Genomic DNA, 15,590 nt, shown 5'->3' with positions numbered 1-15,590 from the left:
TCTGTGTCCAGTTCTGGGACTCCCAACAGCAGAGGATGTCAACCGGTTGGAGTGAGTCCAGAAGAGGCCACAAAGATGCTCCGAGGGCTGGAGCCCCTCTGTTGTGGGGACAGGTGAGAGTTGGGGGTGTTCAGCCTGGAGAAGAGAAGACTCCGGGGAGACCTTAGAGCACCTTCCAGTGCCTGGGGGTGCTACAAGAAAGCTGGGGGGGACTTTTTCCAAGGGCAGGGAGTGACAGGACAAGGGGTAATGGGTTTAAGTTGAAAGGAGGAAGATTGAGATTGGACATCAGGAAGAAATTTTTCCCACAGAGGGTGGTGAAGCACTGGCACAGGTTGCCCAGAGAAGCTGTGGATGCCCCATCCCTGGAAGTGTTCAAGGCCAGGCTGGATGATTTTAGAGCACGGTCTTTTAGGATGGTTTCACAGGGTTTAAAAAATGAGCAGCGATGAAGCTGTAGGTAACTTATCTTTGAGGTTTTTGATTTTGCCAAGGGAGAACATGATAAACCTGGAGCAGGCGTTCCAGGTCAGCAGAGGAACTGGGGACACTCACTCTTTGGCCATAGTTGCAGTTTCACACTAATTGCAAAGCACAATTATCCAACCGCGTTATCTGATTCGTTTAACGGCACTAAAACACTACCGAATGTGAGGAAAGCTGCCCTACAAAATGATCGGGGGAATATTAAAACTCCTTTGCACAGACTCTGTGAACGAAGGAGATCAAAGGGACGTGGACAAATTGAGCAACTAATTGAAAGCTCGAGATTCAGGTGCCGAAGAGGTTCACAAAGCACCTCAGGGCAAGTTGCCAGCCAGACGCTACATCCTTACTTGTAGGGGTGTCCCCCCAAAACGTAGGGCTTAGGAATGCAATAAAGACACACTAGAAAAGCTCAAACCCAAAACAACAAGATTTTAATCCACGGAACGCAGCAACAACGCTCTCTCCTACGCAGCCATGATCCCTTGTAATTGGCCACAGTGACTTTTATTCAAATACAAAGAGTAAGGGGGAAAGCTGGGCAGGTTTTCCTTGGGACAGAAGGCTGGACCCTAAGCTCCACAGTTTATCCACGGCAAGTGCCACTCACCAGAGGTATCCTCATCGGGCAGTAGAGAAGCATTGGAAGAGAAACTCCCCTCGCGGCGACCGTACACACGCCGTATTCGATTGAGTTGTACATCCCAACGACAACCCCTCACAGTGGCGGATGATCCCCTCAAAACTGGGGCTGGGCCCGAGCCCGCGGCTTTACTCGGCCTTTTGTCTAACAGAGCCGCGCTCAGTCAAGACGGAGACGTAGAGCTTCAGCCAAGCGTAGGCGATGCCCAGGGCGCAGTACACCGAGGTCAGCAAGAGAGGGACAAAAGGGAAGTGCTGTTTCCAGGGGGTCAGAGGAAATATGATTTCACAGAAGATTTCCAAAGGCACTAGTTGGATGAGGTAGATTGTTTCAAGCCAGTTAAGGAGAGGCCTCTCTCTCCTGTCAGAGGAATTAAAACAAAGATAGTGTTAAAATATGTTGTTAACAGAGTATCTTTAGTCAGATCTCACTGGTGACCAGTCCAGAGCATCACAGACTGGTTTGGGTTGGAAGGGACCTTAAAGACCATCCAGTTTCAACCCCCTGCCATGGGCAGGGACACCTTCCACTAGACCAGGTTGCTCCAAGCCTCATCCAGCCTGGCCTTGGACACTTCCAGGGATGGGGCATCCACAGCATCTCTGGGCAACCTGTCCCAGCGCTTCACCCCCTCTCCAGGAAGAATTTCTTCCTGATGTCCAATCCCAAGCTCCACTCTTTCAATTTAAACCCATTACCCCTTGTCCTGTCACTACAGGCCCTTGTAAAAAGTCCCCCCCAGCTTCCTTGTAGCCCCTTCAGGTACTGGAAGGTGCTATAAGGTCCCCCCGGAGCCTTCTCTTCTCCAGGCTGAACAAGCCCCACTCTCCCAGCCTGTCCCCATAGCAGAGGTGCTCCAGCCCTTGGAGCATCTCCATGGCCTCCTCTGGACTCACTCCAACAGGTCTGTGTCCTTCTGATGTTGGGGGGCCCCAGAACTGGACACAGTGTCTATATCCCCCATTGGTTCACATTATTGTGCTTTAAATTGTCCTTCTGATGTTGGGGGGCCCCAGAACTGGACACAGTGTCTATATCCCCCATTGGTTCACAATAAGGCTTTAAATGACAATTTAAGAGAGTTTCAGTAGGAAAACACAGGATAACAGTACAGCTAACTTCCTTATCACAGGGTTTTCACACCAAGTTCCAAGATGCCCTGGAATCAAAGCAGAATTCCCAGCAGCTGCTCTGCTTTGCCTCACGTCATTCCAGTGAACAACCAAACGGAGACCTTCATACACACGTCCAAATCCATGGAAGCTGTTCTACACCCAAAGACTGGATACATCACATTTAGCTCAACCTCTGCCCCCAAGCTGTCCGTAGGATGCCTGATGAGCCAGTCTCTTGCAAAGGACACTGGTGGTAGGGTTTTGACTGTAGGTAGTTTACAAGGGAATTCGTGTTCTTCTGGGACTAATGTGTTTTGGAAAGCTGGGAACAAGGAAGTTGCAAAAGCTCCATCTCTAGACAGAAAGTAAGCTCTGAGAGAGATTTTTAGTTAGAGCTCCTGAGACAGAATGAGTGAATTCTGGAACACTAAGGGGGAAAAAAAAGGCAGTCTGGGTGAAAGAGGATTGTCCCAAAAATCAGGCGACTGAGGCAAGGAATACAGGTTTATAGCATTCCTAACATTATTACGGCTTGGCTTTGCCATGAAAAGTTTGGGAAATAGAGAAATGGAGACTACAGGGGTTATAAGGATAAGCACTGTCTTTAGTTAAGTGGGTAAGACGTCAGTGGCCTGTAAAATTACAGGATGATTTGGGCAATGACACGTTCTGAGAACCAAACACTGGTAGAGTTGTTAATGAATTACAGCTTGTAAATGTACATCATTTATAACCTGCCCCTTCCCCACGTGAAAGTACTAAAGACCACTGCAAAAAACCCACAGCAGCATTCGAAACTGCTACCGCAGGTAAACAGCCTCTAGGTAACACGCTGCAGCAAATGCTCCAGTACTGAACCAAATCCTCCCAGGCTGCAACGCTGCAGCTTCGTGCTCTAACAGAACATCAAGCAGGTGGGGATTCACAGCCTGCTGGGACCAGCTGCGTTGTTGTCACAAGGATGTGCTCTGCTAATCCCAGTTTGAGCCTTGCCTCCCAAAAGCAGAGGCAGCAGCATCTTTTGACGAGTAACACTTCAATTTGGCACTTCAGCATCAGTTTTCTGCACCGTTTGCCTCTTATGGCACCACTGTTCCCAGTGACAGGGGAACTGGTTTTGTTCTCGGCTCTGCAAACAAGCTTTAGTTACCTGAATAGTGATTTCAGTGAAGAGAAGCTATAAACAGTGAACAGCAGCATAAGCAGTACCTTAATTGGAAGTTCTGAAATACAAGGAACATAAAAAGTTTAATTTCAAATTAATTATATGGCAAAAGGTTTTTCTGTATGTTGCAATATCTTTAAATCCTACTAGCCACACCTGCATTGCCCAACTTAATTATTTTCTCCAAATAGAGGACACCTAAAAATAAGCATTGATATTAGTAATAAATTTAGTAATAGATTTACTAATAAAGCAAATGCTGAGCATCTGCAATACACATAATTATTTACAAACATAGTGAACACACCAATTGTGATTACAATATAATTGCATTGCAAGTAAGATTTTCCTATTTAAAAAAAAAAATCAGAAATTAGTGGGTTGGGAAGCTTAACGCATAATCGTGACAGCCAAATCATAGAATGGTTTGGGTGGGGAGGGACCTTAAAGATCACCCAGTTCTGTTAATGCTATCTACTTCTAGGTTGTGTGGCAGATAAAAGTTTAGTAATAAAGAAGGCAGAGGAAGTTTCTGTCTTCTCAAGGCAGCAGTTTCACTTCTGCAAATAAGATTCACAGCTTGGTTTGGGTTGGAAGGGACCTTAAAGTCCAGTCCCACCCCCTGCCATGGGCAGGGACACCTTCCACTAGACCAGGTTGCTCCAAGCCTCATCCAGCCTGGCCTTGGACACTCCCAGGGATGGGGCATCCACAGCTTCTCTGGGCAACCTGTCCCAGTGCCTCCCGACCCGCTGCGGGAAGAATTTCTTCCTGATGTCCCATCTCAATCTCCCTCTTTCAGTTTAAACTCATTACCCCTTGTCCTGTCACTACAGACCCTTAGACAAAGTCCCCCCCAGCTTCCTTGTAGCCCCTCCAGGCACTGGAAGATGCTGTAAGGCCTGCCCCGAGCCTTCTCTTCTCCAGGCTGAACACCTCCAACTCTCTCATCTATCCCCACAGCAGAGGGGCTCCAGCCCTCTGAGCATCTTCGTGGCCTCCTCTGGACTCGCTCCAACCAGTTGATCATCACACCAAGACAGCGAATGTCTGGATTTGAACTCTCCCAAAAGGATAACAAACAACACAGGGTTAGAGTGTTGTTGTAGCTATGATGGTCTATGATTTAAGTGAAGGAAAAGGAGAGGGAGGAAGGAACAGCTATTGGTCACACGGACAAGTCTGGCCCGACACATACTGATGTAACTGATGCTGCCACATGAGTGTTTTCGGTTTAAGCACTTTGCTGAGAGCCTGAAGTAGTAATCAACTAGAAAACAGCCTGTCAGGTTTATGGTTTCCAACTGCCTTTATCACTTTTGCTTCACATGGTTGTTAGACAGGGGTAATTTTCTAGAACTCTGCAGAACGAGGGATAACAAGTATCAACTATGACTGTTTCCCATCCCTCTTTCAACTTAAAGCCTACGGCTCTTCCACAGCTTTTTTAAAATCAACGTGTCTCTTCACAACTTGGAGAGTCTGTATGTATGGAAACAGGCTAACATACAGCCTCCTGCAACTTTCAACCTACACATGAAATAATCCAAAGCCATTATCTGCACGTCACCTCTGGAAAAAAAAACACCCCAAAGCAGTAAGATGAAAACACAGCAAGAAGGAACACACTTTTACCTGGTGGCGTGAACAACAATGGAAAAAGGGAGAAGTGCCCTGTGGTTGTCAGAATCAAGTAGATGCCAGCATCCTTTGCTCTCTGAACAGACAACAAGCTAAAAATGACAGGAATTTGTTATGCTTTTGTCTTTTAGCAAAGAAACTTTCAGCGAAACATTACACAGTTCACAAGGGACTGAAGAATGGGTCAAAGTTCCCTAATACCCCAGCCCCTCCAAGCAATGGACGGGTGATGAAGTCTCCTACTTCCAAACCATGTGGCCTCGGAGATAAAAATGCAGGAGAAAAACTAGCCAGGAAAGCCCTTCCCAGAAAACCACACCCCCACTGAACACAAACATCAGCAAGGCCTGGAGTTTCCTACAAATGGTCTTTCCCCTTTGCCAGCTGGCTGCCAACATCATCCCTACTTTGTCCTCCTTCCTTTTGTTTATTTCCAGCGTTAATTATCTCCCTCCCCCAATTCCCACTTCCAGAATTTAAACATCACTAGATCTGCAAACAGGAAGATGCAGTTTGGAGCAACACTGGTCAGGCAGATGACCTGCAGCCTCCCTTCTATGCAAAGTGGGCACTAAGCCCTTTTGGTAGGATCCACGTGCTGCTCGTCCTCCCGTGTACTGCGGAGCGTCCCTTTCCCCACTTGGCTCCTGAGGGACCTACCTAGCATTGTATGTATGAACTGTGGCACTCGCTAAGCCTTGAGCTACCAGCTAAAGGACTACAGTATTTTTACTGTTGTCCCTGCCACATTAGAGCTCTAAACTTCACTGTTTGGAGAGAAAACTAACTCCGTCAACTACACATGCATGCCAAACGCGAGTATGACTGCAATGTCAAATGTGTCCAGCCAGGCAAGCCAATTATTTTGTCTCTTCAAAAGGCAAAGCCACAAGACATGCAACAAATAGGCTTTTTGGGTGCAATGGAAGTACCGCGTAAATGGGATAACAACAGGGAGAGAAACAAAAAGACCCTAAGAAATCAGCCTGCTTTCCTCCACCATGTCACGAGCGAAACGTTTTTCAAGCCTGCTCCCACGGTGTCGCTAAGAAAAGGCTTCAAGGGGAAGTTAAAGGAGTTAACTTTTAAGAGCCATGGGTCTGCATACAGCCTGAAGTCTGAACCTCATTCTTTCATAAGCATTGTTTGCGTTGTGTTTTTGTGGTGTTTGGGTTTTAGTTTTGTTTTTTCTTCATTATTCCAACAGCAATCAAGCATTCAAATCAACACACAGACATTTTCTGCATACTGCATATCTTAATACAACTCAGCATTCACAGAGACAAGAGAGTATGTAGCGGGAAGGCCTGCGTGTTGGATTCCTAAACTGATCATCACCCCAACACCATACGCTTCTGTTCTTCTGATCATCTGAAAATCAACACAAAGCTTCACTGTGTCCCACAGAGCCGACACGGGAATAGGCTACCAACAAAGCTCTACTCAAAGCTTCCGTCAAGGAAAGCTGTTGTAAAGTATAAAGCAGCATCAGCATGTCATAGAAGATACTGTTTGTTTAGCACCACACCAGTTGCCTACGTACGCTACACCAGCATCAGCACATTTGACTGTTTACTGCTCAGGCAGCCACATTTTATTGTGCCTGAAATTAATGTACTTGAAGTGCCCTAAAACTTTACAGCTTAAGGCATTTTCTCCCAAATATACATAATCACAGAATAGTTTGGGTTGGAAGGGACCTTAAAGCCCTTCGAGTCCCACCCTCCTGCCACGGACACCTTCCACTAGACCAGCTTGCTCCAAGCCTCATCCAGCCTGGCCTTGGACACTTCCAGGGATGGGGCATCCATAGCTTCTCTGCGCAACCTGTGCCAATGCCTCCCCACCCTCTCCGGGAAGAACTTCTTCCTGTTATCTAGTCTAAATATACTCAAAATGAAGTGAACCTCGATGAGGAATCCTCAGCAAGTGGCTGCAGGTTCAGTCTGGCCAACTACCACATACAAAAAATCCCTTACCTTAAAGGCAGAATAGCCAGGAGTATTGCTTTTTCATGCACGTGCCAGCCAAACATGAAGGAGCTCAACGCACATAGAACAAGGCACTGAAGAAAGCCTCTGGGCCCTTGAGGTTTAAACCAAAGACAGAAAACAGAGGGCTAGAAACAACAGGCAAAAACAGGACTTCAGTGAAAATTCTGGTAATCCTGAACACAAGCCATTGTCCAATGAGATTGTTCCAGTCTTAATAAACACCGTTGCACCCAGGTTGTGCCTGTGGCACAAGCATTACACAGCACTAGAGGAACCTTATCTATTTGGATGTACGATTACAGCCTTAAGGATTTCATGAATGTAAGAGGAGGGGAATGCAGATTGAAAGACTACAGCCAGCTCCCTGCTATTTGTGTTGCAAGAACTGTCTTTGAATCTACGCCACTAAACTCATTTTATCAACATTACTACATAAAGATGTTGAAACAAAGAGTTCCAGTTAAAGGCTAGTAGCTCAGAGGGTGAAAAAGACTCTGTATCCAGGTAGTTACATACTGAGCCGTCAATTGTTTGCTTGTCACGTGAAGAACATTACGCTTACCCGTAGCTCGTGGTGTTAGGAACACCGTAAGCTGCCTCAACAGCTCCACGAGAATCTACTCACATCCTAGTTCAATTACCTTCTACCATAAAAGGTTACTTCTAGCTCATCATGCAGAGTGGTTTTGCTCCAAGATTGCTTTTAACAATCTTTTAACCATCCTACAGATGACCGGGGCCATAATTTTAGCCATACAAGTAATACTGTGTATCCAGAAAGGTATTTAATTCCACATTTATCCCAATAAGTGTTTTTATTATGTTTTATTTTAAAGAAATAAATGCCCTGGAATTAAAACTCATGTGAAGTGCATGTCAAATAAAATCCTCAGGGGACAAAAACACATCAAGTTTCCAAAAATTATTGTTTTTTCTTACCAATATTGCTATGAAAGTACAGATTAGTGTTGCCAGTGGAGTCACAGAAGGGAGGACAGTATGCTGAAATTCTTGAACCAGCCCTCCTGTCATTGAGGCTTTAGCAATTTTTGTGGGATCAAGAAAGTTACACTTTAAACCTAGAAAAACAACCATAAAAAAAAAAGCACAAACTGGTAAATGTTAATGAAAAAAATGAAGTAGCTGCACTAAGTACATGGCTAAGTCTTTTGTTTTTTAATGGATAGCAGAGAGGAAGGATTGATTCCTGACCTACTGCTGGAAATGCCCTGGATTATGTAGACAATAGACGATTCAAGGTAATAGAATCATAGAATCACAGACTGGTTTGGGTTGGAAGGGACCTTAAAAGCCCATCCAGTCCCACACCCTGCCATGGGCAGGGACCCCTTCCACTAGACCAAGTTGCTCCAAGCCTCAGCCAGCCTGGCCTGGAGCACTTCCAGGGATGGGGTATCCACAGCTTCTCTGGGCAACCTGTTCCAGTGCCTCCCCACCCTCTCCAGGAAGAACTTCTCCCCAATATCCAATCTAAACCTTCCCGCTTTCAATTTAAACCCATTCCCCCTTGTCCTGTCACTACAGGCCCTTGCAAAAAGTACCCCCCAGCTTCCTTGTAGCCCCCTACAGGCACTGAAGGCTGCAATAAGGTCTCCCCGGAGCCTTCTCTTCTCCAGGCTGAACAAGCCCAACTCTCTCAGCCTGTCCCCATAGCAGAGGGGCTCCAGCCCTCTGAGCATCTTCGTGGCCTCCTCTGGCCTCGCTCCAACCAGTCTGTATCCTTCTGATGTTGAGGGCTCCACAGCTGGTACTACTTGCATTTCCAATTGGGAAGGAAGACTAAAATCCAGAGAGTTCTATTTGCATTCAGGCACCACATAGTAAGATTAGCATACTGTACCAAAAATTGTTAGTGCTTTATCCATAGCGTTGTACAGAGCCCAGAAGTTTGGGGCCCAATAGGCATGGCAGAGGCCTCGCCTGAAAGGAAAGAGCCGTGAAATGACTTGAGGCAGCTGTCCCTACAGAAAACAAAACAGAAGAAACAGTCTCTTTAGGTGAGAGATGGTTTATATTTTTATAACACAGTTTTCTAATGGCTCAGGGGAGAAAACAGGTGAAAAAGAGGTTATTACCAATACTATGAAGGGGCCCAGTGAAAGAGCAGAAACAAGGCAAACAATCAACCCCAGAAGAGTCACGTGAAGCAAGCTGAAGCTTCTCCACTTCAGGGATCCATCTACAAGAATCAGATTATGAAGAGTTACTGTTGCAAGTGGAGAGGGAAACAAAACCTGGTCTAGTGGAAGGTGTCCCTGCCCATGGCAGGGGGGTTGGAACTAGATGATCTTTAAGGTCCCTTCCAACCAAAACCATTCCATGATTCTGTGAAAACAGTCCATACTAAATGAATTGCTAGCACCTGTCTAACAAACAGAAAGCCTTTGATGGCAACACATGCGGTTGCTTCCTGCAACAGTTAGTTTCCATTTACTTCTTCCACTTTGCAGCTCCTCCGTTATACAAACTTCCAGTATTTTCTCTTTCAAGAAGCGTCTTCTCTGTTAATGTGAGGCGTATCAAAAGTGCTAAGAAGTGGAAAGAAACTCAAAGAAGGCCTTTGAAATAGCTTCCGATACTATCTCACTGTTTTATATCCAGAATAATTCTTATGGCTTCAAATCACCATCTGCAGTTCACTCGTGTTCTTTTTTTCTTAATAAAAAACTCCCTAGAAACATGAATTTTACATACATAAATACATTTCAAAGATCTTTCCGACCCTGATGTCGATGCAGAATTTCTGGTTTACCCACAGCCCTCTCACTGTGATGATACCTGCATGGTTTGAGACTTCCCCAGGTTCCAGCTAATTAACACAATCGCCCAAAAGGAAGTGAGAAAAACCCTCTCTTACCTGCATTATTTGCAGTAAAACAATAGGATCGTAATAAATAAATGCCATACGCTGGGGCCACGTATATGTAGATGTGTTTGAAATGCAGAAGAACAGCAAAAAGAAGAGCGCCCTCCAAGTATCTTTTCTAGAAAAGAAACAAAAGCCAAGCTTTTCTACTTTTTTTTTCCCCTTTGTACTAACTTTTATTCATCCTCTGTTGCACTCCTAAAGGTGACAGGACCTTTATCATAGGCATAAAGCCCAGCATATTTACTTCAAATTACAAACTCAGTAGTGTCAAGCACAATGGGTATGGAGAAGGTGACTATATTGTCACATGATACTTGGAAATCTGGGATAGGCCTCACCCCCCCGCAGCTTCAGAGGTATGTTTGTTTTCTAAGGACTGGTGACTTGGAAGAATGTGGCAGGAAACCCCACCACGCTGCTCAGGTATAACACAGAATTCAGCTTTCTCACAGGGAGCTGCAATGCTGCAGCATCAGGTAGCAATTACAGAGAGTTAAGTGCTCCTCCGCCCCCCAAGACTCAAGAATTAATTAGACAAGTAATTAGACATCCAGCTTAGCGCATCAACTTCCAGCCACTCTCAAGCACTTCATTGGGCAGCTCACACTGAGGGTAATTAATGCACCTAAAATACACATGGCGACAGTGGGAAAGAGCCACTCAAGTTTACCTGACATAGGCGGGCAACAGAAAGAAGCATCAGTCCAAATAGAAAGCCATTGTACTGAAAGTGAATATCTGAACTTGAGTCAAGAAAGCAATAAAACAAGCTTTCTGTACTAGTGACAGTTTTCTGGGTAAGACTCAAACTTAAGAACAATAAAATTGTGGAACTTAAATTAAGAAAGCGACCTTAAATCCGGTCTACATAGACACAAAGTCATTACTTAACCATACCTGTAAGCACAGGCACAAAATCTGCTAATACTAGGACATTAGTTTGATGAAACGAAGCATGACAATCTGACCACGTATGTATCATGCAGCTTATGATATAAGCCACAACAAAGAAAAGGTTATTTCACCACTTTTTAAGGAGCTACACACCTTACCACTTGTAAGCAGGCAACTTAGACAGGGACTGGGATGGACAAAACTAGTCCTTCCTCAAAAGCATTACTGTTTTCCCCACATTCTGGCAAGACTAACTCACAATAATTGGACTTTCCAGAGGTGTTTTGAGCACAAGGGGTTTTAAAGAGTGTATAATTCTCATGTAACATTAACCAGTTGAATACAGCCTGCTCAGAGAAGGTGTGGATGCCCCATCCCTGGGAGTGTTCAAGGCCAGGCTGGATGAGGCTTGGAGCAACCTGGTCTAGTGGAAGGTGTCCCTGTCCATGGCAGGGGGGTTGGAACTAGATGGTCTTTAAGGTCCCTTCCAACCCAAGCCATTCTGTGATTCTATGAACATAAAGCACCTCTAATATTCTTCCTTGCCATGGGACAAAGTTAGAACCACAGCAGAGAAACAGAGGCTCTGCTAATGCTTCTGTAGGCAGGCGGAGGGGGAGCAGCCAGCAGAACAGGCATGTTGCTGCCAGACTGCTCCTCCCGCAGTTCCTACAAATCAGACCCAAAAACCGAACAACTTCAGTTTTGCCAAATAACAGTTCTAACGAAAACATGAAGTTATTCAACTAACCCCAACAAAAAAACCCAGTAGTGTAACTTGCTGTGGTCTTAATATTTGTAAGTTTGTACCGCACCCCATAACAGATTAAAAACCCACAAGCAACCCGCAAGGGTTCGAAAGGATACGATCCACAATCAACAACCCAAAATTCCACAGGAGCAGAACAGCAAGAATAAATGTTGGTTTCTCCAGGATATCCTTGGCAGCTCGTTTCCCATTTACACACCTGCAGCATCTGAACAAGAGCAGAAGAAACAGAAGCCTTAATTGAAACAGCCAAAGACATCGTTGCTTCCAAGAGTGGAGAACTGCACTTAGCCTGAAGATAGCTGTCTTGTTAGGCTGCTGAATTCGTCAAGAAAAGTGTCATGAATAAAATTTATCCAAAATGGAGCTGCAGTATGTTCCACGTGGTGAAGTAATTTAGACTCAGGTTTGAGTCCCACATTCAGCAATAACTATACGGTTGCTATAACCTGTTTGCTATCAGCTTCTCATGAGTGAGCAACGTACTTCTACATCTGGAGGCAACTTAGGATTCTCTGTTGGACATTAACCCCTTCCTGGCTCCCTCCAGTATTATAAGCTATTTCTCTTGGTTAAAAATATCTTGCTACTTCTCAGTGCAAAGCCATATGGTCCGTATTATTTTTGAAGGTAAGGTTAGATCAGATTAAAGAGTTGTGGGTGATTTGTGTTGAAATACTACCAGTAGAGCCTTCTTAAGAAAGACAGCTCATTCCCACATCTGAGTCACAACAACAGAAGGAAAAAAGTCACAAAGCAAGCTAGCTCGCTTCAAATAAAGTAAATAAAGGAGTTAGGTAGTTCTCCAGTGCGACAGAGAACATTCCACCCCGATTTTGAGCAGATAGAATAAAATGAGGCAAGACCGTTACAGGTCAAGGTAGAAAACACAATTCTCAAAACCTCTCTTCCTCTTTACTCTTCAGGTGCAAGATAAACATTTCTCCTTCACAAAGTCAGGGCACACATACAATCTTAATACTGTTAAAGTAGCCTAGGAATAATCAGTTTATCATCAATATCAAAAACACTGGGGTGACTGGAGCCCACAACATCAGAAGGATATAGACCAGTTGGAGCGAGTCCAGAGGAGGCCACGAAGATGCTCCGAGGGCTGGAGCACCTCTGCTCTGGGGACAGGCTGAGAGAGTTGGGCTTGTTCAGCCTGGAGAAGAGAAGGCTCAGGGAGACCTTACGGCAGCCTTCCAGTACCTGAAGGGGCTACAAGGAAGCTGGGGGGGACTTTTTACAAGGGCCTGTAGTGACAGGACAAGGAGTAACGGGTTTAAATTGGAAGTGTGGAGGATTAGATTAGATATTAGGAAGAAATTCTTCCCAGAGAGGGTTGGGAGGCACTGGGACAGGTTGCCCAGAGAAGCTGTGGATGCCCCATCCCTGGAAGTGTCCAAGGCCAGGCGGGATGAGGCTTGGAGCAACCTGGTCTAGTGGAAGGTGTCCCTGCCCATGGCAGGGGGGGTGGGACTTGATGGTCTTTAAGGTCCCTTCCAACCCAAACTAAGATTCTAAGGCTTAACATCTTCGGTGACACTGGCATTTTGTCACAAGTTCGCTTTACGTTTCTACTCTAGAAAAATAAATTAATAAGAAAAGTAGTAGGACAAAAACAGTTGGGTGCACTCAAGCTGTCCTGCAACTCCTACAAAATGAACCCAGTGACATAAACACCGCACCGACAACACGTAATACAGTGGCTAATGTCTCAACGTGTACCAATTGGTCCGCACGTACAGCATCTCCAAGAACACCAAAAGGTTCTCTCATGCTTACCAAATTTCACCTTGAACAGGTTAAAGCATCTTTGATATTTCCATGCTTTTACAGGCTTATTTATACAAATAATTATTTGCTGTTGCTGTAGAAAAAGTCCATGTATTAGTGACTGCCCATGGTCCCTAAAATTATAACATTAAGACTTACTCACGAACGGCATATATGAAAAGGATATCTGTAAAGATGACAGAAAATCTTTGGAAGAAGACGGTTGCACGACTGGTGTAATTCAGGTTTTCGATAACCAACATCTTGGGATCGAAGTACTTGGCAATGTGTGAAAGCGCATATTCAAACCAAGCAAAAAAAGGTGGATAATCCAGGGTCCATTCCGAAGTTGCCTAAAGACAAAGTGACATTATGTTCTACAGCACTGGATCAGCTTTTCAAAGTTCTGACTCACAGAAATAATTTACTCTGGAGACACAGTTCCCAGGTGCTTATGTGGGAGAGTACTAGAGACTACGGTATTTATCCCAGACCTGCAGGAGATACTGTGAAATAAATTAAAACCTAATTGTGTGGGCTGAGTCTATCATGAACTTAAAGGTGATTAACCTAGATTAAAATTCATGCGTGCTAGTAGCACACCAGCAGAGGCTCAAAATTTTAATACAGCAATTGAATTCACAATTTATAGAATCATAGAATGGTTTGGGTTGGAAGGCACCTTACAGACCATCTAGTTCTGCCCCCCCTGCCATGGCTGGGCCTGCCCCCCCTCCCCCTAGCCCGGGTTCCTCAAAGCCTCATCCAGCCTGGCCTTGAAGATGGGTACATATAATTTATATAGCCATTCATGTGATTCATTCTTTATCGTGATAACTGTGTATCGTTAACGACAAGAGCAAAGAGAGCTGCTGCTCAGCAGCCTTGAGGAGAAGGATTTGGGAGAACTGGGGCATGAAAAAGCTGAACATGAGCCGGCCGTGTGCGCTGGCAGCCCAGAAGGCCAACCGTATCCTGGGCTGTATCCAGAGAAGTGTGGCCAGCAGGTCGAGGGAGGGGATTCTGCCCCTGTTCTCTGCTCTGGTGAGACCCCACCTGGAGTGCTGCGTTCAGCTGTGGAGCCCTCAACATCAGATATACACTGGTTGGAGCGAGTCCAGAGGAGGCCACAAAGATGATCAGAGGGCTGGAGCACCTCTGCCATGGGGAAAGGCTGTGAGAATTGGGCTTGTTCAGCCTGGAGAAGAGGAGGCTCCAGGGAGACCTTATAGCAGCTTTCCAGTACTTGAAGGGGCCTACAAGGAAGCTGGGGAGGACTTTTTATAAGGGCAGGGAGTGACAGGACAAGGGGTAACGGGTTTAAATTGAAAGCGGGGAGGGTTAGATTAGGTATCAGGAAGAAATTCTTCACGGAGAGGGGGGGGAGGTACTGGAACATGTTGCCCAGAGACCTCTGGATGCCCCATCCCTGGAAGTGTCCAAGGCCAGGCTGGATGAGGCTTGCAGCAACCTGGTCTAGTGGAAGGTGTCCCTGCCCAGGGCAGGGGGTTGGAACTAGATGGTCTTTAAGGTCCCTTCCAACCTAAACCATCCTGTGATTCTGTGAATTTAAGACTACCATGCAACTTGAGCCCATGTTACACAGCCTTTCTAATAACCCATGTGCCTGTACTGTCTTTTCCATTGCACCTACCTAAGTACTAGCAGCTTCCCCACACAGTTCTCACTTTTGAGCTAAATACTACACAAGAACAAAAAATTGTGATTAGCATGTTTTTTGTACCACTGCATTACAGCTGCCAACCATCAGTATCCAAATAAAAGGCTTTCTCCTCCAGCATTCACCTAGGCTGACATACCCAATATGCCTATAAATTATACACAGCTAAAAAATAAAAAAAAACCCCACATACTTACTTCATAGTACCACTGAGAAAGGGGTAAGTTGTGAGTGATGGCAAGCCAATTCCTATGTACTTCAAAATCTGTGGAATAACTACAGAAAGCTTATGTTAAGAGTCACACGCACTTAAAGAAGAAACACCACAGAGCACATCACCACAGTTAGATAAAAAGGAAGACTACACTGACCAGGCCCAGGGCAAGAGCTGGATCAAGTCACTCCAATTTTAACAAAGATGCTGCATAAACCTGGTCTCAAGGACATATACAGATGCCTACAGGAGAAGAGTTGTTTATAGCTCAGCCTTTTCTGACAATTAATGATGAAATTCCATATTCTAAACTATTTTT

General features: G+C 45.2%; 1 protein-coding gene across 1 annotated transcript; it reads right to left on the bottom strand.

The window, feature by feature from the left end:
• Positions 1 to 1,257: 1,257 nt before the first annotated feature.
• On the bottom strand, positions 1,258 to 15,329 carry ALG8 (ALG8, alpha-1,3-glucosyltransferase). Its single transcript, XM_010159354.1, has 12 exons — positions 15,255 to 15,329; positions 13,536 to 13,729; positions 11,696 to 11,805; positions 10,605 to 10,672; positions 9,923 to 10,049; positions 9,141 to 9,244; positions 8,906 to 9,026; positions 7,984 to 8,123; positions 7,030 to 7,169; positions 5,045 to 5,142; positions 3,395 to 3,467; positions 1,258 to 1,489 (listed from the first exon to the last, which is right to left on the bottom strand). The coding sequence occupies exons 2-12, from the start codon at positions 13,637 to 13,639 to the stop codon at positions 1,258 to 1,260; spliced, it is 1,317 nt and encodes a 438-aa protein (XP_010157656.1). The 5' UTR covers positions 13,640 to 13,729; positions 15,255 to 15,329.
• Between the last annotated feature and the right edge of the window lie 261 nt (positions 15,330 to 15,590).

This window comes from Eurypyga helias, unplaced genomic scaffold (genome assembly GCF_000690775.1).
Source record: "Eurypyga helias isolate BGI_N326 unplaced genomic scaffold, ASM69077v1 scaffold29180, whole genome shotgun sequence".
In the NCBI taxonomy this organism is placed as follows: Eukaryota; Metazoa; Chordata; class Aves; order Eurypygiformes; family Eurypygidae; genus Eurypyga; species Eurypyga helias.
Note: the sequence above shows the minus strand (reverse complement) of the source record. Positions and strands in the feature narration are given on the sequence as shown.

What these genes read in the sequence shown, in the direction of transcription:
- ALG8 (XM_010159354.1), bottom strand. Translation starts at nt 13,639, where the DNA reads ATGTTGGTTATCGAAAACCTGAATTACACCAGTCGTGCAACCGTCTTC. An exon ending in TTTTACTGCAAATAATGCAG is followed by an intron (nt 9,245 to 9,922) that starts GTAAGAGAGGGT and finishes TGATTCTTGTAG; the next exon opens with ATGGATCCCTGAAGTGGAGA. An exon ending in TAAAGCACTAACAATTTTTG is followed by an intron (nt 8,124 to 8,905) that starts GTACAGTATGCT and finishes TTGTTTTTCTAG; the next exon opens with GTTTAAAGTGTAACTTTCTT.